At 36.0% G+C, this 23,969-nt stretch overlaps 2 protein-coding genes across 2 annotated transcripts; both read right to left on the reverse strand.

The window, feature by feature from the left end:
* Positions 1–3,025: 3,025 nt before the first annotated feature.
* On the reverse strand, positions 3,026–4,351 carry LOC131868023 (aspartic proteinase nepenthesin-1-like). The gene has a single exon (XM_059215573.1). The coding sequence runs from the start codon at positions 4,349–4,351 to the stop codon at positions 3,026–3,028; it is 1,326 nt and encodes a 441-aa protein (XP_059071556.1).
* A 10,110-nt stretch (positions 4,352–14,461) lies between these two features.
* Positions 14,462–15,787, reverse strand: LOC131868024 (aspartic proteinase nepenthesin-1-like). The gene has a single exon (XM_059215574.1). It carries the CDS (start codon positions 15,785–15,787, stop codon positions 14,462–14,464), a length of 1,326 nt encoding a protein of 441 aa, XP_059071557.1.
* Between the last annotated feature and the right edge of the window lie 8,182 nt (positions 15,788–23,969).

Raw genomic sequence — 23,969 nt, forward strand, 5'->3', positions numbered from 1 at the left:
TTGGCAAGTCGACGGCCCCAATGTTGGCCTAAATATCGGCAACCTTATTACCTTCATGATAGACATGTGAAATGTTAAATTCGTAGAATCCCCTGAGAAGCATTAGGCTATCTTCAATAATATGTTTAATCGACCAACTAGGGGAGGAGGAAGTTGTTAAACAATTAATGATGTTTAGGGAGTCACACTCCAAGAAGACCCTTCTCAAACCTTTCTCTTTGGCCAATTTGATATTGGTATACGTTGTGAAGGCCTCACTAAAGTGGTTTGTCTAGGTACCCAAAGAGAGGGCCACCATCGAGCCCATCCTGCCATTATTATCACGCACCACTCCCCCATATCTAGTAGGTCCGGGATTCCCCTTCGCTGCACCATCAATTAATGTTACTTTAGGTCCAATATTTTTTTTAAACGTTATAAAAATTGATTAACAAGATATGAGAAAGAGTTTATTGAATTAATAGATAAAGGGAAAAATCAATCCAATGTCATTTGTTTCAATGAAATGAAAAAGATTTTTTCAGGAAGAGAATCCTCAAGAATCAAGCCAATAGATAAAGTAGTAAATGTTGTCAAGTGAGTGCTAAGATCAACTTTCCCATTGGACTTCTCGAAACATGGTACCTCTATGTGCTTTGAGATGGGATTCTTTAGGACGGTATATGAAAGTAGTCTACGTGTGCAATATGATGGAAGAGTTAGTTGGGATTAGGTTTGGCCTGTGCCGGCCAATTATTGAGATGTCCACATCTCTACTATGATACATGATTTATAAGGAGTGCTTCCATAAAATAGTAAACCAACCGAATAATTGTAGTGCTCTATTGTATTTAAGTTAAGAGTGTAAAATTATCCCTTTCCCAATTGAATGATCCTTCTTCCTTTCTAGCTATACATTGAATAATAAATAAATATTTTCCAGCATCTATATCCGTTGCAACAAGAATCTTCGATAGAAAAATAATGATAATAATAATAATAATAATAAGTAAAGAAAAATGAAATGGCATTATACTAGAATACATTATTTTCATGACCCAAAATAGTAAATTAATGGATACAAAGCAATTGTAGCTAGTTAAATGCCTTGCTGAAGGAGTAATTACCAAAATAAAATAAAAAAAGAAAAGAGGAGGCTCTGTTTAAACTGGTTCAATCTAAAACTTCCTAATATTATCCTCGTGTGACATACATTGTCGAGCATTGAGAAACATAGAATTTTTTATATCGCTTGTAGCTCTAAATGCATCTCACCTTAGGTGGTTGATCGGGTTGAGGGAGATGGAAAAATCCTTAACAAAGGTTGCACATTATCTAGTTAGCACAATAGTTTTACAAGATAATAAATAAATAATAAGAATGAAATTAGAACAAGAATTTAATCAAATGTAAATGCACTCCACTCTTCACCTTCATCGCCCAATTGAATAAACTAAGAAAATATAAGCTAAGATGTTAGTTTAGATGTTGTCCAATGCCCTTAGAAACTATATGAATAGCATATTGGGCCGCCATCCCTCCTCTTACCCTCCTTGCATTGTCAAGGTGAAATAAGTATGAGGTTGATTTAATAATTATTTTAAATTTATATGTTTTATTTATTATTCATTGTGTGTTTCTTACTTGTTAATGCTTTATCAATTGTAAACTATGTAATACTACGAATACTTTTTCCTTGGAATATATAATTAGTTCTCTCTCCCTCTATATTAAGGATATTTTTTAAGAAATTATTGTTTATTTAAATAAATATAATAATATCTATTTAAGAATTATCTCAACCAATATTTTATTCATCTGAGAAGTTTTTTGGCTATCTAAAAATCTAATAAGTGTCAACTCTCTCAAATAATTGATTTTAGTATCCTTTGTGTTCATTGGACTATAATAATACGTAAGTAGACACTGCAACATAGATCATGTGAAATTGAAATTAACATGTTAGGATTTACAAAGTGAAAGAGTGAAGATACTATGATTTTTTGTAGGCAATCAAAACTTTTCTCAATAATTGTGTTATTATGTTGTAGTCCACTAATATTTTAATTTTTTAGGTCACGAAAAAAAGTTCCAAAACCTAATGCAATCCTATTAAAATGTTGAAAACAAGTAATCATGTCACATTATCAATGGCTGAAAATTGATGTGTGGTCTAACATCCATACTCTGAAGCACAAATACATTACATAATTTAATTTTATTATCTAAGGTGCGTTGTAGTGTAGTAGCAACCTTTCAAATGAGAGGCCCCGATTCACCATCAATAAGTTTTCTATATAAGATTTGTGTAAGATGTCATCGAATGCACTATAAAGCATTGATAGGTAATCGTGAATCGTGATATAGGCATAGCCTTAAATATTAGCACTTTTAAATAAATTGCAAAGGCTCCAAAATGATATTCTTAATTCTCGAGAACTCGTCTTCTCTAGTAGAAAATTATACAATAGTAATTGTGAGAAAATTAGAGAGACCTTCTTAGCAACAACCTTACCTTATATATAGGCTACATTAAATTGTGTTTGATCTTAGTAATGTGAAATGCGGACATGATTGAAAATAAGTATTATTTGAATGTATAAATCACAGACACGGATCTTAAAGTTAAATACCATTAAAAATATTCATAGGCATACAATAATTTATTTTACACTTAAGACTTGAAGAAAAGATAAGACCATTACAAATGCTTTATAATTATATAAATTCTCTTGTCGTTGTTTTAACACGCAATTTATATTTTGATAATCAATTATCGCACCTTCATTTCCATGCCAAAATAACACACATAGTGTAGCATATCATAAGGAACCATAAATGAAGGTCCCCGAGAACAACAGGGGCCAAACAATTTTACTGAAAATAAGCAGCTACGAAGATGAAAATTTACATGATTCGCATATCGGACAGTGCAATAGGCAGACGCAGGAGACGAGATCACATATTGCATTCGAAGGACAGAGGAAGAGGAAATGAGAGAGACAGAAAAAGAGAAGAAGAAGAATTAGAAGAGGGAGATGATGATTTAAAGAGAATCACACTTAGTGGGCTTGAAAGAGAGCGTGTTCTGAGCATTGTTGTAAAGGATATGGAAGTTTTGCTGCTGTATGTTTCCGAAGATGGAAGGATTCCCCGATGGTTCACCCAACATTGCCAGGCACAAGAGATTTTCAGATGCCTGAATGAAAAAGTTGTCTGCCGGAAGCTCGTAATCCACGCCGCCTTTGAAGTTGAAGACGAGGGTTGGCAAGGTGAGGTGAGCGGATGATGTGTGGTAACAAAGATCCAAACCTGTAGAAGACCCGTCTACAGGAGTGAGATCAATGGCGGACTGAATTGCTTCCTTAAGAGGAGAGTAGGCAGCCTGGTCCAGAATGGTAACAGTGGTTCCGGAGTCGATGATCATACCTCCGCTGCCGTCGGATTGCAGATCGAAAGTTCCAGGAGGAATATCTAGTGCCTTACCATTGAGGGTGATTCCTGTAATAGGAATGTACCAGAAAGTGGGAATGATACTGCTCTTGATGAGTGGGAGAGTCTTGGCTCCTCCGCTCAAGGAAGCACCCTCGCCGAAAAAGAGGGGGCTGGTTTGTGAAGAAGAGTCGGTGATGGGCAAAAGACAGTAAGAGAACATGTTCTCTGCTTTGGAACCCAGCTGTGAGATAAGGGAGAGACCACCTCTTCCCAGTCCCACAAGGCCACCACCCTGAGAGAATCCTTGTCCTTCGTTGTCATACCCGCATCCAAATGCAATGCCTTTAACCTTGCTGCTCCCAATTGACAATGTCTCGTAAGCCAGGTCGCCGCTGGTGAAGGAACCATCGCCATACTGATACATAAAGGTACAATCTGGATTGCATCCGGTTTGTGTACTCCCCAAGGCGTCACAAAGAGAATCACCGCAGGGAATTGTGGAAAATGTGGGGGACTTGGAGGGGTCGAAGATTGGCGTAGGCTGAGAGAAGCAGTCCTTGCAAGGCTTGCACTGAGTCCAAATCAGATCGCTCCCCGTGTCCACAATCGCTTCGAAGCTCACAGAGGGCGTTCCCAGTGCAACGCTCATCAGAAATTCTCCATCCCCTACTTCAACGGGCGTTTCAGCGTCTAATTGCCCTCTTATCAATGCCTCTATCTTCTTCATTCGCTTCTTACTTCGATCCACAGCCAAACCCAATCTCTCAGAAAAACCCAACTCTCTCTCTGATCTGCGCGTCATATTCACCCTTATTTTTACATTTTCATCGCTGCTAGACTTCGGCCAACCACTAAACAGTCTGTCCGAAGAACATGATATCGTTGGAATAGTAAAGCATATCAAGACCACAAAACCCAACAGCTTTGAACGCTCCATTTCTCTTTTTCTTTTCTAAACCTCGAAACCTTTTTCTGCTCTCATCTACTCCACTCCATGCAATATATATACACAGAGAGAGTGAGAAGGAGCCTTAAATCAAAATCAACAGATTCCCCGACGTGTCCACATAACAATATCGATCCTCTTAGAAGGATAGACGAATTTATTTAATTTCCCCTTCTCTATCTCTGCCCGTCTGGAATTGTTCTAGAAGTAGAATAGACTGCTGCAATTCGAAGTGAATCGTATTTTTTTCTGTCCATACCTTCACTAAGTATTTCCGTACACTTAACTCGTAATCCAATTCCTTCTTCCCATTGAATTTTGTGGACCCATTCAGATCGAAATTCCAAAACGTGTTGTAACCGGAGGGTTAGTTTTCTAAAAATATTTAAAATTAGTTTACACATAATTATTCTTAGTCGGTTTATCCGGCTTTCCAACTTATTCTCATTCTTGTTTATCTCATTCTTAAATTTTGCTCTAATTAGTTTATTCATTTTTAAGATTTAGAGATTTTACTTGTACAAAAGTGTTATATTCAATGCTCTATTATGTATTCACATTACTGTATCCTATCATAAAGTTCTATTCAAGGATTTATACCAGAAAGAAAAAGTACATGAAAGTTAATGTAATCTATGTGGTTGAACATCCACATATATAAATCATCTAAATTGAATTTTATTTTTATTCTCGTTCTTATTTATCTTATTTCTCAATTTTACTTGTGCAGAAGTGTTATACGCAATGTTCTATTATATATTCACATTGCCATATCCTATCATAATGTTTTGCTCAAGGATTTATACCAAAAGGAAAAAGTAGATAAAAGTTAGCGTAATCTATGTGGTTGAACATGCAAGTATATAAATCATCTAAATTGAATTTAAGAATCCATCTTTTAAGAATTGGGTATGTAGTTGTATCAGTGATAAGCATGAAAGTCATGTCAACTAGGGATCACTCCCCATGTCCACGATTGTTTTATGTCAAATCCATAGATATTGGTAAGTTCTATATGTGTGAATATAAATTCTTCCCTAACATTTGATCTAATAAATCTCACTTTTCGTAAATTTACCTTGAAGTTAACTCTTCACTAATTGTCAAGTATTCGCAATAGTTAAAATCACATTAGGGAGCCTGGTAGATCACTAGGGTCAAGTTCTCCTAGGTTATCCTTCGGAATGGTCGGCTTCACGAGCCTGGCCAATTTAGGTAAATGGAAAAGAAGCATGCAAATTTCCCAAGATGAAAACTTTGATGGAGATAGATTCATCTTGGTGCTCCAACCAAAAGCGTTTCTATGATAAATGTTTCATTTATGCAAATTCATATTCAATGAATTCTCAAAGCGACTGCATGTTAAATAAATGCACATTGAATTCTTTCAAAAACCAAAATGTTCAATAAATCACATAAAACAGGTACTAAATGTAATTATGATAGAATAAAAGGTTTGGAGTTAAAAAATTCGAATTTAAAATGCTAAATCTCAAGGGTCAGTATTGTATGGTGCAATATTGATTGGACACCCCATTATTGACCAATAACAGAAAAAAGGCTAATACTTATGTAGAGAATAAATGCCTAGACATTGAGGTGTGGATGGAGAATAATCTAATAATAAATGTGATACATACGAATGTGTGCATGAATCCACGGGATAAGATAGAATATAAGGGGGTGTATGTAAATTAATAAGGGTGGCTAATTAGAGAATGGGCCAAGATTTCAACAAGATTGCATCATTTCTTGATATATGGTTGAATTAATCCATCCTCTAATAATATACCCAAAACTAAGGATAGTTTGACTAGATTAAAATATTTTACCATTATGTTTTGACCATACATTGACGTGCATGTGAAACCTAAAATAGTAATACATCTCAAAGCATATGGAATGTGGAATATATCGTTTAAATTAGATGCTTGGACGTCAAATAATAGTTAATATAGATAGAGTAATGGACCTTGGCACATACTAGCATGTGATACTCATTCTTTACATTTGAATCCTTCATGAGAGCCTAAAAAATAGAGAAATTATGTATAGTGAGTAGCTTATATCTCAAGAATTAAATAGACATCAATAAAATACGTGAACCTATTTAACAATCCAGAAGATTAAGAAATATGAAAATGAGTAGTAAGTTTAGGGGTATCTTCATTTGCAAAAGGTTCTGTGACGTAGTGCCCTATGGTATATTAATACTACCACATCCTATCATATAAGAGCTTTATTTAGAAATGGTGATTGCATGCTTCATATGAGAGAAATTATAGAAGAGGGAAAATAGTACATGAATTTATTATGTCGAAGGCGTCTCTTATATGAATTGGATGAGCTATTTTTGGGCATCAACGATTGTGAGTAAAGGAGACAGCATTGCAAGACGATTGGGAATATTGGAGCTGTTCGCTGTCCATTAGTTTTATTCTTCATTTTTTGTCAGAATGTGTGCACTGCTCATCGTCTCTCGATCTTCTCATTTTACCACTATCTCTCCTCTTCCAGTCACGATCAGATGAGATTTTTTCGAAAATTCTACTCCTCCATTAATGCAAACATAGTACTCTCAAACATTTGAGCTCTCACAATCTAAATTTTAGGGTTCCTGCCCCTTGTTTCGTGTGCCTCTTTAATAATTCATAAATGTCATTATTTTCTTATTTTTTATTTCTATACAATTTAGTTGTTGCACGGTTTCCCATGATAAGTGAATGGTGGGACCTTTTTTAATTACTAAGTACACTCAACCTTTATGTTTCCATTTGTCTAAATCAAACAATCTAGTAATTCCGAAACCCTAAAAAAGTTGTATGGGTTTTATAGACACTTCAAAATTTACTATGTTTGTATGTGTTAAAATGACTATGTTAGCGGGTTTTAAGTTATTTACTTATTATTCTGTTAATGTATTATATATAATAATAATATTATTGAATAGAAACATATTTGTTTAAATAGTTCAAGTAATTTATGGTGAAAATGTAAATAGAATAGAATAATTTTTTATTTTCAAATAGAAATAAACTATACAAATCATGTAAATTGTATTAGTATTATTGTAATATTATCATAAAAACTCAACCTTCAAGGACCCAACAAAAAAACAGATGCGAACCAACCCATAAAAACCAGGGAAAAGCAGCCCCATAGAACAACAGACAAGAACAATACAGAATTTCTACATAACAAAACTACAACACATTGACCAATTTGTCATTCTTTTGAATGACATCCTCATTGATTTTCTGAACTTTCTTAATGATGTTGTCAACATGGGTCACACCCTTATCTTTTCTATGGAGCCTCGTCGCTGGACCAAGTAGGGGCTTCTCTTTCGTATCCAGATCCGCATCCACATCCTCTGAGGGAGCCTTAAGTTTCTTACAGGTACCAGCATTCACAACCGTAGCTTTCTTCACCATCTCAATGCTACCAGTGGGGCACTTGCCCTGAGAAATATAATGAAGAACTTCAGCCTATTCATTGAGTCTACGTAGACCAATGCTAGTATTGTTCATGGCAGACATACTCACCTCCACCACCACACTCAAACTATGCTGATGTTTATAAGTCATTTTCCAAAGCCTTAATGTGCTCTTCATGTTCCTCCTTAAGGTCTTTAATACCATTAGCCTGGGTATGCGTATTCGAGACCTAGTACTGTCGAGGTCCCCATTAGGTGGATTGGCCTTCTCTTTGAGATTATTAATCTCTTGAAAAATCTAGGTGAATTGGGCATTTTGGTTATCCTTTAAATTCCTCAAGTTAATATTCCTAATCGTATTCTCAGGGACTGACAAACCATCTCCTTAGGAGTAAACCCACCACCAAGAGTAGGTATAGAAACACTGACACCCTAATCCTCCCCAGGCCCATCCAAATCAATCTGAGAGGCATTCGGTCACTTAGAATAATTCTCGTTGACATTGTTAAATACTTTGGTTTTGTCAATAGCTCTTGACATAGAAACGCTGGCCATTCTTTTAACCTTCACATCAGAACTGCCGTCCACCGAATTAGGGACCTGTTCAGGGTCATCCTCCTCGTTAGATAAAATAATTTATTTTCTGCTAGTACGGTTAGGGATTTTAGACGATGAGGGTCCTTGTTTGTTATAAATGTGAAAGACTTCATTCCCATCGAAGTCCACCTCTTCATCAGAAGAGATTTCCCGATAATGAATATGGACATTCTTCTTGTATTCTATACCAGTTTTAGCACTCGTATTCCTCTCGACATGGATAGTCTTGGCATACTTCATAATCAACGGGAATAAGCCCTCATGGAGAACAAGGGAGGATGCACATTTCTCATGAGCCCTAATGCTATTATTCAATGATGAGACCAAATAAAAGGCCAAGGAAATCCACTTGTGATGCCGAAAATGATTAATAATGACAAAGTGATAGCTTAGTAAGCTACAGAATTTACCATCAATGGTGAGGCGGTGCACGATAACCTCTGAGACCTCCTACCATGGCTTTGAAAGTGATTTTTTCTCCCACCCAACATTATTATTCTTTCTCACCTTCTCCCTTTCCTTCGGCGGGAAAAAGGTTTTCATCGCCACCATCGCACATTTCTTATGCTTGTAGAATTTGGTGCCCTTGTTCAGAATTTTGGACACCTTAGCCACCATCTCCTCATTAACCTCCAGCTCCATACCATAGACACAGATAAAACCATCCTTCCACCCATTAAGAAAGGCCTCAGTAACAAGGGCATCCACACCATGAAGCATCTCGATATAACTAGTCAAAACTCCTACCAAAAGTTCTTTCCATACTGCTTCCTTATTTTGTCATTTTTCGTAGACTATGGGATCCAAACGGTTCCTATCTCCCCTAATATTAAAAAATACTAATTCTCAACAACCTCCAACACAAACATAGTTGACCTAAACCATATAAAAACAATTAAAAAAGCCACCAGAAAGTTCGTCTTTCCCCTCATAAAAGAAGTCTTGCCCAGGACACTTTAGAAGATGTCATTCTCCATCATTTCCAAAAACCCCTTGAGCTTCGCATGCATCATAATCATTACGGAGTAGGTTAAGAAGATCCACTGGGATCTTATCATAAATGTTCCAAAGTTTCCTACTTGCCAAGTCGGCCTCAATGTTGGCCTTAATATCCGCAACCTTATTACCTTCATGGTAGACATGTGAAATGTTAAATTCATAGAAGCCCCTGAGAGGAATTAGGCTATCTTGAATAATATGTTTAATCGACCAAATAGGAGAGGAGGAAGTCGTTAAACAATGATGTTTAGGGAGTCACACTCCAACCAGACCCTTCTCAAACCTTTCTCTTTGGCCAATTTGATATTGGTATAAATTGTGAAGGCCTCATTAAAGTGATTTTGTCTGGGTACCCAAAGAGAGGGCCATTGTCGAGACCATCCTGCCATTGTTATCACGCACCACTTCCCCACATCCAGCAGGTCTGGGATTCCCATTCGCCACACCATCAATTAATGTTACTTTAGGTCCAATATTTTTTTTAAATGTTATAAAAATTGATTAACAAGATATGGGAAAGAGTTTATTGAATTAATAGATAGAGAGAGAAATCAATCCAATGTCATTTCTTTCAATGAAATGGAAAATATTTTTGCAGGAAGAGCATCGTCAAGAATCAAGACAATAGATAAAGTAGTAAATGTTGTCAAGTGAGTGCTAAGATCAACTTTCCCATTGGACTTCTCAAAACATGGTACCTCTGTTTGCTTTGAGATGGGATTCTTTAGGACGGTATATGAAAGTAGTCCACGTGTGCAATATGGTGGAAGAGTTAGTTGGGATTAGGTTTGGCTTGTGCTGGCCAATTATTCAGATGTCAAAATCTCTACTATGATACATAATTTATAAGGATTATTTCCATAAAAAAATAAAGCAACTGAATAATTGTAGTGCTCTATTGTATTTAAGTTAAGAGTGTAAAATTATCCCTTTCCCAATTGAATGATCCTTCTTCCTTTCTAGCTATACACTGAATAATAAATAAATATTTTCCAGCATCTATATCCGTTGCGACAAGAATCTTCGATAGAAAAATAATAATAATAAGTAAAGAAAAATGAAATGGCATTATACTAGAATACATTATTTTCATGACCCAAAATAGTAAATTAATGGATACTAAGCGATTGGAGCTAGTTAAATGCCTTGCTGAAGGAGTAATTACCAAAATAAAAGAAAAAAGAGAAAAGAGGAGACTATGTTTAAACTGGTTCAATTTAAAACTTCCTAATAGTATCCTCATGTGGCATACATTGACAAGCACTAAGAAAGAATTTTTTATATCATTGTAGATCTAAATGCATCTCACCTTAGGTGGTTAATCGGGTCAATGGAGATGGAAAAATCCTTTACAAAGGCTGCACATTATCTAGTAAGCACAATAGTTTTAAAAGATAATAAATAAATAATAAGAATGAAATTAGAACAAGAATTTAATCAAATGTAAATGCACTCCACTCATCACCTTCCTCGCCCAATTGAATAAACTAAGAAAATATAAGCTAAGCTACTAGTTTAGATGTTGTCCAATGCCCTTAGAAACTATATGAATAGCCTGTTGGACACCTTATCCACCATCTCCTCATCAACCTCCAGCTCCATACCATAGACACAGAGCACACCATACTTCCACCCATGAACAAAGGCCTCGGTAACAAGGGCATCCGCACCATGAAGCGTCTCGATATAACTAGTAAAAACACTTATCGAAAGTTCTTTACATACTACATCCTTATTTCATCATTTTTCATAGACTATGGGCTCCAAACGGTTCCTATCTCCCCCAATCTTGGAAAATACCGATTCTCAACAACCTGCAACACAAACAGAGTTGAGCTAAACAAAAACAATCAAAAACGCCACCAGAAAGTTTGACTTTCCCCTCATAGAAGAAGTCTTGCCCAGGACACTTTGGAAGACGTCATTCTCCATCATTTCTGAAAGCCCCTTAAGCTTCTCACGCATCATGATCATTACGGAGTAGGTTAAGAAGATCCTCTGGGATCCGATCATAAATGTTCCAAACTTTCCTACTTGGCAAGTCGGCCCCAATGTTGGCCTAAATATCGGCAACCTTATTACCTTCACGATAGACATGTGAAATGTTAAATTCGTAGAATCCCCTGAGAAGCATTAGGCTATCTTCAATAATATGTTTAATCGACCAACTAGGGGAGGAGGAAGTTGTTAAACAATTAATGATGTTTAGGGAGTCACACTCCAAGAAGACCCTTCTCAAACCTTTCTCTTTGGCCAATTTGATATTGGTATACGTTGTGAAGGCCTCACTAAAGTGGTTTGTCTAGGTACCCAAAGAGAGGGCCACCATCGAGACCATCCTGCCATTATTATCACGCACCACTCCCCCATATCCAGCAGGTCCGGGATTCCCCTTCGCTGCACCATCAATTAATGTTACTTTAGCTCCAATAATTTTTTTTAAACGTTATAAAAATTGATTAACAAGATATGAGAAAGAGTTTATTGAATTAATAGATAAAGGGAAAAATCAATCCAATGTCATTTGTTTCAATGAAATGAAAAAGATTTTTGCAGGAAGAGAATCCTCAAGAATCAAGCCAATAGATAAAGTAGTAAATGTTGTCAAGTGAGTGCTAAGATCAACTTTCCCATTGGACTTCTCGAAACATGGTACCTCTATGTGCTTTGAGATGGGATTCTTTAGGACGGTATATGAAAGTAGTCTACGTGTGCAATATGATGGAAGAGTTAGTTGGGATTAGGTTTGGCCTGTGCCGGCCAATTATTGAGATGTCCACATCTCTACTATGATACATGATTTATAAGGAGTGCTTCCATAAAAAAGTAAACCAACCGAATAATTGTAGTGCTCTATTGTATTTAAGTTAAGAGTATAAAATTATCCCTTTCCCAATTGAATGATCCTTCTTCCTTTCTAGCTATACATTGAATAATAAATAAATATTTTCTAGCATCTATATCCATTGCAACAAGAATCTTCGATAGAAAAATAATGATAATAATAATAATAATAATAATAATAATAATAAGTAAAGAAAAATGAAATGGCATTATACTAGAATACATTATTTTCATGACCCAAAATAGTAAATTAATGGATACAAAGCAATTGTAGCTAGTTAAATGCCTTGCTGAAGGAGTAATTACCAAAATAAAATAAAAAAAGAAAAGAGGAGGCTCTGTTTAAACTGGTTCAATCTAAAACTTCCTAATATTATCCTCGTGTGACATACATTGTCGAGCATTGAGAAACATAGAATTTTTTATATCGCTTGTAGCTCTAAATGCATCTCACATTAGGTGGTTGATCGGGTCGAGGGAGATGGAAAAATCCTTAACAAAGGTTGCACATTATCTAGTTAGCACAATAGTTTTACAAGATAATAAATAAATAATAAGAATGAAATTAGAACAAGAATTTAATCAAATGTAAATGCACTCCACTCTTCACCTTCATCGCCCAATTGAATAAACTAAGAAAATATAAGCTAAGATGTTAGTTTAGATGTTGTCCAATGCCCTTAGAAACTATATGAATAGCATATTGGGCCGCTATCCCTCCTCATACCCTCCTTGCATTGTCAAGGTGAAATAAGTATGAGGTTGATTTAATAATTATTTTAAATTTATATGTTTTATTTATAATTCATTGTGTGTTTCTTACTTGTTAATGCTTTATCAATTGTAAACTATGTAATACTACGAATACTTTTTCCTTGGAATATATAATTAGTTCTCTCTCCCTCTATATTAAAGATATTTTTAAAAAAATTATTGTTTATTTAAATAAATATAATAATATCTATTTAAGAATTATCTCAACCAATATTTTATTCATCTGAGAAGTTTTTTGGCTATCTAAAAATCTAATAAGTGTCAACTCTCTCAAATAATTGATTTTAGCATCCTTTGTGTTCATTGGACTATAATAATACGTAAGTAGACACTGCAACATAGATCATGTGAAATTGAAATTAACATGTTAGGATTTACAAGGTGAAAGAGTGAAGATACTATGATTTTTTATAGGCAATCAAAACTTTTCTCAATAATTGTTTTATTATGTTGTAGTCCACTAATATTTTAATTTTTTAGGTCACGAAAAAAAGTTCCAAAACCTAATGCAATCGTATTAAAATGTTGAAAACAAGTAATCATGTCACATTATCAATGGCTGAAAATTGATGTGTGGTCTAACATCCATACTCTGAAGCACAAATACATTACATAATTTAATTTTATTATCTAAGGTGCGTGATAGTGTAGTAGCAACCTTTCAAATGAGAGGCCCCGATTCACCATCAATAAGTTTTCTATATAAGATTTGTGTAAGATGTCATCGAATGCACTATAAAGCGTTGATAGGTAATCGTGAATCGTGATATAGGCATAGCCTTCAATATTAGCACTTTTAAATAAATTGCAAAGGCTCCAAAATGATATTCTTAATTCTCGAGAACTCGTCTTCTCTAGTAGAAAATTATACAATAGTAATTGTGAGAAAATTAGAGAGACCTTCTTAGCAACAACCTTACCCTATATATAGGCTACATTAAATTGTGTTTGATCTTAGTAATGTGAAATGCGGACATGATTGAAAATAAGTATTATTTGAATGTATAAATCACAGACACGGATCTTAAAGTTAAATACCATTAAAAATATTCATAGGCATACAATAATTTATTTTACACTTAAGACTTGAAGAAAAGATAAGACCATTACAAATGCTTTATAATTATATAAATTCTCTTGTCGTTGTTTTAACACGCAATTTATATTTTGATAATCAATTATCGCACCTTCATTTCCATGCCAAAATAACACACATAGTGTAGCATATCATAAGGAACCATAAATGAAGGTCCCCGAGAACAACAGGGGCCAAACAATTTTACTGAAAATAAGCAGCTACGAAGATGAAAATTTACATGATTCGCATATCGGACAGTGCAATAGGCAGACGCAGGAGACGAGATCACATATTGCATTCGAAGGACAGAGGAAGAGGAAATGAGAGAGACAGAAAAAGAGAAGAAGAAGAATTAGAAGAGGGAGATGATGATTTAAAGAGAATCACACTTAGTGGGCTTGAAAGAGAGCGTGTTCTGAGCATTGTTGTAAAGGATATGGAAGTTTTGCTGCTGTATGTTTCCGAAGATGGAAGGATTCCCCGATGGTTCACCCAACATTGCCAGGCACAAGAGATTTTCAGATGCCTGAATGAAAAAGTTGTCTGCCGGAAGCTCGTAATCCACGCCGCCTTTGAAGTTGAAGACGAGGGTTGGCAAGGTGAGGTGAGCGGATGATGTGTGGTAACAAAGATCCAAACCTGTAGAAGACCCGTCTACAGGAGTGAGATCAATGGCGGACTGAATTGCTTCCTTAAGAGGAGAGTAGGCAGCCTGGTCCAGAATGGTAACAGTGGTTCCGGAGTCGATGATCATACCTCCGCTGCCGTCGGATTGCAGATCGAAAGTTCCAGGAGGAATATCTAGTGCCTTACCATTGAGGGTGATTCCTGTAATAGGAATGTACCAGAAAGTGGGAATGATACTGCTCTTGATGAGTGGGAGAGTCTTGGCTCCTCCGCTCAAGGAAGCACCCTCGCCGAAAAAGAGGGGGCTGGTTTGTGAAGAAGAGTCGGTGATGGGCAAAAGACAGTAAGAGAACATGTTCTCTGCTTTGGAACCCAGCTGTGAGATAAGGGAGAGACCACCTCTTCCCAGTCCCACAAGGCCACCACCCTGAGAGAATCCTTGTCCTTCGTTGTCATGCCCGCATCCAAATGCAATGCCTTTAACCTTGCTGCTCCCAATTGACAATGTCTCGTAAGCCAGGTCGCCGCTGGTGAAGGAACCATCGCCATACTGATACATAAAGGTACAATCTGGATTGCATCCGGTTTGTGTACTCCCCAAGGCGTCACAAAGAGAATCACCGCAGGGAATTGTGGAAAATGTGCTGGACTTGGAGGGGTCGAAGATTGGCGTAGGCTGAGAGAAGCAGTCCTTGCAAGGCTTGCACTGAGTCCAAATCAGATCGCTCCCCGTGTCCACAATCGCTTCGAAGCTCACAGAGGGCGTTCCCAGTGCAACGCTCATCAGAAATTCTCCATCCCCTACTTCAACGGGCGTTTCAGCGTCTAATTGCCCTCTTATCAATGCCTCTATCTTCTTCATTCGCTTCTTACTTCGATCCACAGCCAAACCCAATCTCTCAGAAAAACCCAACTCTCTCTCTGATCTGCGCGTCATATTCACCCTTATTTTTACATTTTCATCGCTGCTAGACTTCGGCCAACCACTAAACAGTCTGTCCGAAGAACATGATATCGTTGGAATAGTAAAGCACATCAAGACCACAAAACCCAACAGCTTTGAACGCCCCATTTCTCTTTTTCTTTTCTAAACCTCGAAACCTTTTTCTGCTCTCATCTACTCCACTCCATGCAATATATATACACAGAGAGAGTGAGAAGGAGCCTTAAATCAAAATCAACAGATTCCCCGACGTGTCCACATAACAATATCGATCCTCTTAGAAGGATAGACGAATTTATTTAATTTCCCCTTCTCTATCTCTGCCCGTCTGGAATTGTTCTAGAAGTAGAATAGACTGCTGCAATTCGAAGTGAATCGTATTTTTTTCTGTCCATACCTTCACTAAGTATTTCCGTACACTTAACTCGTAATCCAATTCCTTCTTCCCATTGAATTTTGTGGACCCATTCAGATCGAAATTCCAACACGTGTTGTAACCGGAGGGTTAGTTTTCTAAAAATATTTAAAATTAGTTTACACATAATTATTCTTAGTCGGTTTATCCGGCTTTCCAACTTATTCTCATTCTTGTTTATCTCATTCTTAAATTTTGCTCTAATTAGTTTATTCATTTTTAAGATTTAGAGATTTTACTTGTACAAAAGTGTTATATTCAATGCTCTATTATGTATTCACATTACCGTAACCTGTCATAAAGTTCTATTCAAGGATTTATACCAGAAAGAAAAAGTACATGAAAGTTAATGTAATCTATGTGGTTGAACATCCACATATATAAATCATCTAAATTGAATTTTATTTTTATTCTCGTTCTTATTTATCTTATTTCTCAATTTTACTTGTGCAGAAGTGTTATATGCAATGTTCTATTATATATTCACATTGCCATATCCTATCATAAGGTTTTGCTCAAGGATTTATACCAGAAGGAAAAAGTAGATAAAAGTTAGCGTAATCTATGTGGTTGAACATGCAAGTATATAAATCATCTAAATTGAATTTAAGAATCCATCTTTTAAGAATTGGGTATGTAGTTGTATCAGTGATAAGCATGAAAGTCATGTCAACTAGGGATCACTCCCCATGTCCACGATTGTTTTATGTCAAATCCATAGATATGCGTAAGTTCTATATGTGTGAATATAAATTCTTCCCTAACATTTGATCTAATAAATCTCACTTTTCGTCAATTTACCTTGAAGTTAACTCTTCACTGATTGTCAAGTATTCGCAATAGTTAAAATCACATTAGGGAGCTTGGTAGATCACTAGGGTCAAGTTCTCCTAGGTTATCCTTCGGAATGGTCGGCTTCACGAGCCTGGCCAATTTAGGTAAATGGAAAAGAAGCATGCAAATTTCCCAAGATGAAAACTTTGATGGAGATAGATTCATCTTGGTGCTCCAACCAAAAGTGTTTCTATGATAAATGTTTCATTTATGCAAATTCGTATTCAATGAATTCTCAAAGCGACTGCATGTTAAATAAATGCACATTGAATTCTTTCAAAAACCAAAATGTTCAATAAATCACATAAAACAGGTACTAAATGTAATTATGATAGAATAAAAGGTTTGGAGTTAAAAAATTTGAATTTAAATTGCTAAATCTCAAGGGTCAGTATTGTATGGTGCAATATTGATTGGACGCCCCATTATTGACCAATAACAGAAAAAAGGCTAATACTTATGTAGAGAATAAATGCCTAGACATTGAGGTGTGGATGGGAATAATCTAATAATAAATGTGATACATACGAATGTGTGCATGAATCCACGGGATAAGATAGAATATAAGGGGGTGTATGTAAATTAATAAGGGTGGCTAATTAGAGAATGGGCCAAGATTTCGACAAGATTGCATCATTTCTTGATATATGTTTGAATTAATCCATCCTCTAATAATATACCCAAAACTAAGCATAGTTTGACTAGATTAAAATATTTTACCATTATGTTTTGACCATACATTGACGTGCATGTGAATCCTAAAATAGTAATACATCTCAAAGCATATGGAATGTGGAATATATCGTTTAAATTAGATGCTTGGACGTCAAATAATAGTTAATATAGATAGAGTAATGGACCTTGGCACATACTAGCATGTGATACTCATTCTTTACATTTGAATCCTTCATGAGAGCCTAAAAAATAGAGAAATTATGTATAGTGAGTAGCTTATATCTCAAGAATTAAATAGACATCAATAAAATACGTGAACCTATTTAACAATCTAGAAGATTAAGAAATATGAAAATGAGTAGTAAGTTTAGGGGTATCTTCATGTGCAAAAGGTTCTGTGACGTAGTGCCCTATGGTATATTGATACTACCACATCCTATCATATAAAAGCTTTATTTAGAAATGGTGATTGCATGCTTCATATGAGAGAAATTATAGAAGAGGGAAAATAGTACATGAATTTATTATGCCGAAGGCGTCTCTTATATGAATTGGATGAGCTGTTTTTGGGCATCAACGATTGTGAGTAAAGGAGACAGCATTGCAAGACGATTGGGAATATTGGAGCTGTCCGCTGTCCATTAGTTTTATTCTTCATTTTTTGTCAGAATGTGTGCACTGCCCATCATCTCTCGATCTTCTCATTTTACCACTATCTCTCCTCTTGCAGTCACGATCAGATGAGATTTTTTCGAAAATTCTACTCCTCCATTAATGCAAACATAGTACTCTGAAATATTTGAGCGTTCCTGCCACTTGTTCCGTGTGCCTCTTTAATAATTCATAAATGTCATTATTTTCTTATTTTTTATTTCTATACAATTTAGTTGTTGCACGGTTTCCCATGATAAGTGAATGGTGGGACCTTTTTTAATTACTAAGTACACTCAACCTTTATGTTTCCATTTGTCTAAATCAAACCATCTAGTAATTCCGAAACCCTAAAAAAGTTGTATGGGTTTTATAGACACTTCAAAATTTACTATGTTTGTATGTGTTAAAATGACTATGTTAGTGGGTTTTAAGTTATTTACTTATTATTCTGTTAATGTATTATATATATTAATAATATTATTGAATAGAAACATATTTTTTTAAATAGTTCAAGTAATTTATGGTGAAAATGTAAATAGAGTAGAATAATTTTTTATTTTCAAATAGAAATAAACTATACAAATCATGTAAATTGTATTAGTATTATTGTAATATTATCATAAAAACTCAACCTTCAAGGACCCAACAAAAAAACAGATGCGAACCAACCCATAAAAACCAGGGAAAAGCAGCCCCATAGAACAACAGACAAGAACAATACAGAATTTCTACATAACAAAACTACAACACTTTGACCAATTTGTCATTCTTCTGAATGACATCCTCATTGATTTTCTGAACTTTCTTAATGATGTTGTCAACACGGGTCACACCCTTATCTTTTCCATGGAGCCTCGTCGCTGGACCAAGTAGGGGCTTCTCTTTCGTATCCAGATCCGCATCCACATCCTCTGAGGGAGCCCTAAGTTTCTTACAGGTACCAGCATTCACAACCTTAGCTTTCTTCACCATCTCAATGCTACCAGTGGGGCACTTTCCCTGAGAAATATAATGAAGAACTTCAGCCTATTCATTGAGTCTACGTAGACCAATGCTAGTATTGTTCATGGCAGACATACTCACCTCCACCACCACACTCAAACTATGCTGATGTTTATAAGTCATTTTCCAAAGCCTTAATGTGCTCTTCATGTTCCTCCTTAAGGTCTTTAATACCATTAGCCAGGGTATGCGTATTCGAGACCTAGTACTGTCGAGGTCCCCATTAGGTGGATTGGCCTTCTCTTTGAGATTATTAATCTCTTGAAAAATTTAGGTGAATTGGGCATTTTGGTTATCCTTTAAATTCCTCAAGTTAATATTCGTAATCGTATTCTCAGGGACTGACAAACCATCTCCTTAGGAGTAAACCCACCACCAAGAGTAGGTATAGAAACATTGACACCCTAATCCTCCGCAGGCCCGTCCAAATCAATCTGAGAGGCATTCGGTCGCTTAGAATAATTCTCGTTGACATTGTTAAATACTTTGGTTTTGTCAATAGCTCTTGACATAGAAACGCTGGCCACTCTTTTAACCTTCACATCAGAACTACCGTCCACCGAATTAGGGACATGTTCAGGGTCATCCTCCTCGTTAGATAAAATAATTTATTTTCTGCTAGTACGGTTAGGGATTTTAGACGATGAGGGTCCTTGTTTATTATAAATGTGAAAGACTTCGTTCCCATCGAAGTCCACCTCTTCATCAGAAGAGATTTCCCCATAATGAATATGGACATTCTTCTTGTATTCTATACCAGTTTTAGCACTCGTATTCCTCTCGACATGGATAGTCTTGGCATACTTCATAATCAACGGTCATAAGCCCTCATGGAGAACAAGGGAGGATGCACATTTCTCGTGAGCCCTAAAGCTATTATTCAATGATGAGACCAAATAAAAGGCCAAGGAAATGCACTTGTGATGCCGAAAATGATTAATAATGACAAAGTGATAGCTAAGTAAGCTACAGAATTTACCATCAACGGTGAGGCGGCGCACGATAACCTCTGAGACCTCGTACCATGGCTTTGAAAGTGATTTTTTCTCCCACCCAACATTATTATTCTTTCTCACCTTCTCCCTTTCCTTCGGCGGGAAAAAGGTTTTCATCGCCACCATCGCACATTTCTTATGCTTGTAGAATTTGGTGCCCTTGTTCAGAATTTTGGACACCTTAGCCACCATCTCCTCATTAACCTCCAGCTCCATACCATAGACACAGATAAAACCATCCTTCCACCCATTAAGAAAGGCCTCAGTAACAAGGGCATCCACACCATGAAGCATCTCGATATAACTAGTCAAAACTCCTACCGAAAGTTCTTTCCATACTGCTTCCTTATTTCGTCATTTTTCGCAGACTATGGGATCCAAACGGTTCCTATCTCCCCTAATATTAAAAAATACTAATTCTCAACAACCTGCAACACAAACCCATATAAAAACAATTAAAAAAGCAACCAGAAAGTTCCTCTTTCCCCTCATAAAAGAAGTCTTGCCCACGACACTTTGGAAGATGTCATTCTCCATCATTTCCAAAAACCCCTTGAGCTTCGCAAGCATCATAATCATTACGGAGTAGGTTAAGAAGATCCACTGGGATCTTATCATAAATGTTCCAAAGTTTCCTACTTGCCAAGTCGGCCCCAATGTTGGCCTAAATATCCGCAACCTTATTACCTTCATGGTAGACATGTGAAATGTTAAATTCACAGAAGCCCCTGAGAGGAATTAGGCTATCTTGAATAATATGTTTAATCAACCAAATAGGAGAGGAGGAAGTCGTTAAACAATGATGTTTAGGGAATCACACTCCAACCAGACCCTTCTCAAACCTTTCTCTTTGGCCAATTTGATATTGGTATAAATTGTGAAGGCCTCATTAAAGTGATTTGTCTGGGTACCCAAAGAGAGGGCCATTGTCGAGACCATCCTGCCATTGTTATCACGCACCACTTCCCCACATCCAGCAGGTCTGGGATTCCCATTCGCCACACCATCAATTAATATTACTTTAGGTCCAATATTTTTTTTAAATGTTATAAAAATTGATTAACAAGATATGAGAAAGAGTTTATTGAATTAATAGATAGAGAGAGAAATCAATCCAATGTCATTTCTTTCAATGAAATGGAAAATATTTTTGCAGGAAGAGCATCATCAAGAATCAAGACAATAGATAAAGTAGTAAATGTTGTCAAGTGAGTGCTAAGATCAACTTTCCCATTGGACTTCTCAAAACATGGTACCTCTGTTTTCTTTGAGATGGGATTCTTTAGGACGGTATATGAAAGTAGTCCACGTGTGCAATATGGTGGAAGAGTTAGTTGGGATTAGGTTTGGCTTGTGCTGGGCAATTATTCAGATGTCCAAATCTCTACTACGATACATAATTTATAAGGATTATTTCCATAAAAAAATAAACCAACTGAATAATTGTAGTGCTCTATTGTATTTAAGTTAAGAGTGTAAAATTATCCCTTTCCCAATTGAATGATCCTTCTTCCTTTCTAGCTATACATTGAATAATAAATAAATATTTTCCAGCATCTATATCCGTTGCGACAAGAATCTTCGATAGAAAAATAATAATAATAAGTAAAGAAAAATGAAATGGCATTATACTAGAATACATTATTTTCATGACCCAAAATAGTAAATTAATGGATACTAAGCGATTGGAGCTAGTTAAATGCCTTGCTGAAGGAGTAATTACCAAAATAAAAGAAAAAAGAGAAAAGAGGAGACTATGTTTAAACTGGTTCAATTTAAAACTTCCTAATAGTATCCTCATCTGGCATACATTGCCAAGCACTAAGAAAGAATTTTTTATATCATTGTAGATCTAAATGCATCTCACCTTAGGTGGTTAATTGGGTCAATGGAGATGGAAAAATCCTTTACAAAGGCTGCACATTATCTAGTAAGCACAATAGTTTTAAAAGATAATAAATAAATAATAAGAATGAAATTAGAGCAAGAATTTAATCAAGTGTAAATGCACTCCACTCATCACCTTCGTCGCCCAATTGAATAAACTAAGAAAATATAAGCTAAGCTACTAGTTTAGATGTTGTCCAATGCCCTTAGAAACTATATGAATAGCATGTTGGACACCTTATCCACCATCTCCTCATCAACCTCCAGCTCCATACCATAGACACAGAGCACACCATACTTCCACCCATGAACAAAGGCCTCGGTAACAAGGGCATCCGCACCATGAAGCGTCTCGATATAACTAGTAAAAACACTTATCGAAAGTTCTTTGCATACTGCTTCCTTATTTCATCATTTTTCATAGACTATGGGCTCCAAACGGTTCCTATCTCCCCCAATCTTGGAAAATACCGATTCTCAACAACCTGCAACACAAACAGAGTTGAGCTAAACAAAAACAATAAAAAACGCCACCAGAAAGTTTGACTTTCCCCTCATAGAAGAAGTCTTGCCCAGGACACTTTGGAAGACGTCATTCTCCATCATTTCCGAAAGCCCCTTGAGCTTCGCACGCATCATGATCATTACGGAGTAGGTTAAGAAGATCCTCTGGGATCCGATCATAAATGTTCCAAACTTTCCTACTTGGCAAGTCGGCCCCAATGTTGGCCTAAATATCGGCAACCTTATTACCTTCACGATAGACATGTGAAATGTTAAATTCGTAGAATCCCCTGAGAAGCATTAGGCTATCTTCAATAATATGTTTAATCGACCAACTAGGGGAGGAGGAAGTTGTTAAACAATTAATGATGTTTAGGGAGTCACACTCCAAGAAGACCCTTCTCAAACCTTTCTCTTTGGCCAATTTGATATTGGTATACGTTGTGAAGGCCTCACTAAAGTGGTTTGTCTAGGTACCCAAAGAGAGGGCCACCATCGAGACCATCCTGCCATTATTATCACGCACCACTTCCCCATATCCAGCAGGTCCGGGATTCCCCTTCGCTGCACCATCAATTAATGTTACTTTAGGTCCAATATTTTTTTTTTTAAACGTTATAAAAATTGATTAACAAGATATGAGAAAGAGTTTATTGAATTAATAGATAAAGGGAAAAATCAATCCAATGTCATTTGTTTCAATGAAATGAAAAAGATTTTTGCAAGAAGAGAATCCTCAAGAATCAAGCCAATAGATAAAGTAGTAAATGTTGTCAAGTGAGTGCTAAGATCAACTTTCCCATTGGACTTCTCGAAACATGGTACCTCTATGTGCTTTGAGATGGGATTCTTTAGGACGGTATATGAAAGTAGTCTACGTGTGCAATATGATGGAAGAGTTAGTTGGGATTAGGTTTGGCCTGTGCCGGCCAATTATTCAAATGTCGACATCTCTACTATGATACATGATTTATAAGGAGTTCTTCCATAAAAAAGTAAACCAACCGAATAATTGTAGTGCTCTATTGTATTTAAGTTAAGAGTGTAAAATTATCCCTTTCCCAATTGAATGATCCTTCTTCCTTTCTAGCTATACATTTAATAGTAAATAAATATTTTCCAGCATCTATATCCGTTGCAACAAGAATCTTCGATAGAAAAATAATAATAATAATAATAATAATAATAAGTAAAGAAAAATGAAATGGCATTATACTAGAATACATTATTTTGATGACCCAAAATAGTAAATTAATGGATACAAAGCAATTGTAGCTAGTTAAATGCCTTGCTGAAGGAGTAATTACAAAAATAAAATAAAAAAAGAAAAGAGGAGGCTCTGTTT

This window comes from Cryptomeria japonica, unplaced genomic scaffold (assembly GCF_030272615.1).
Source record: "Cryptomeria japonica unplaced genomic scaffold, Sugi_1.0 HiC_scaffold_193, whole genome shotgun sequence".
Classification (NCBI taxonomy): domain Eukaryota; kingdom Viridiplantae; phylum Streptophyta; class Pinopsida; order Cupressales; family Cupressaceae; genus Cryptomeria; species Cryptomeria japonica.

Excerpts from the sequence above, each read along its gene's own strand:
- LOC131868023 (XM_059215573.1), bottom strand. The coding sequence starts at position 4,351 with ATGGAGCGTTCAAAGCTGTTGGGTTTTGTGGTCTTGATATGCTTTACT.
- LOC131868024 (XM_059215574.1), bottom strand. The coding sequence starts at position 15,787 with ATGGGGCGTTCAAAGCTGTTGGGTTTTGTGGTCTTGATGTGCTTTACT.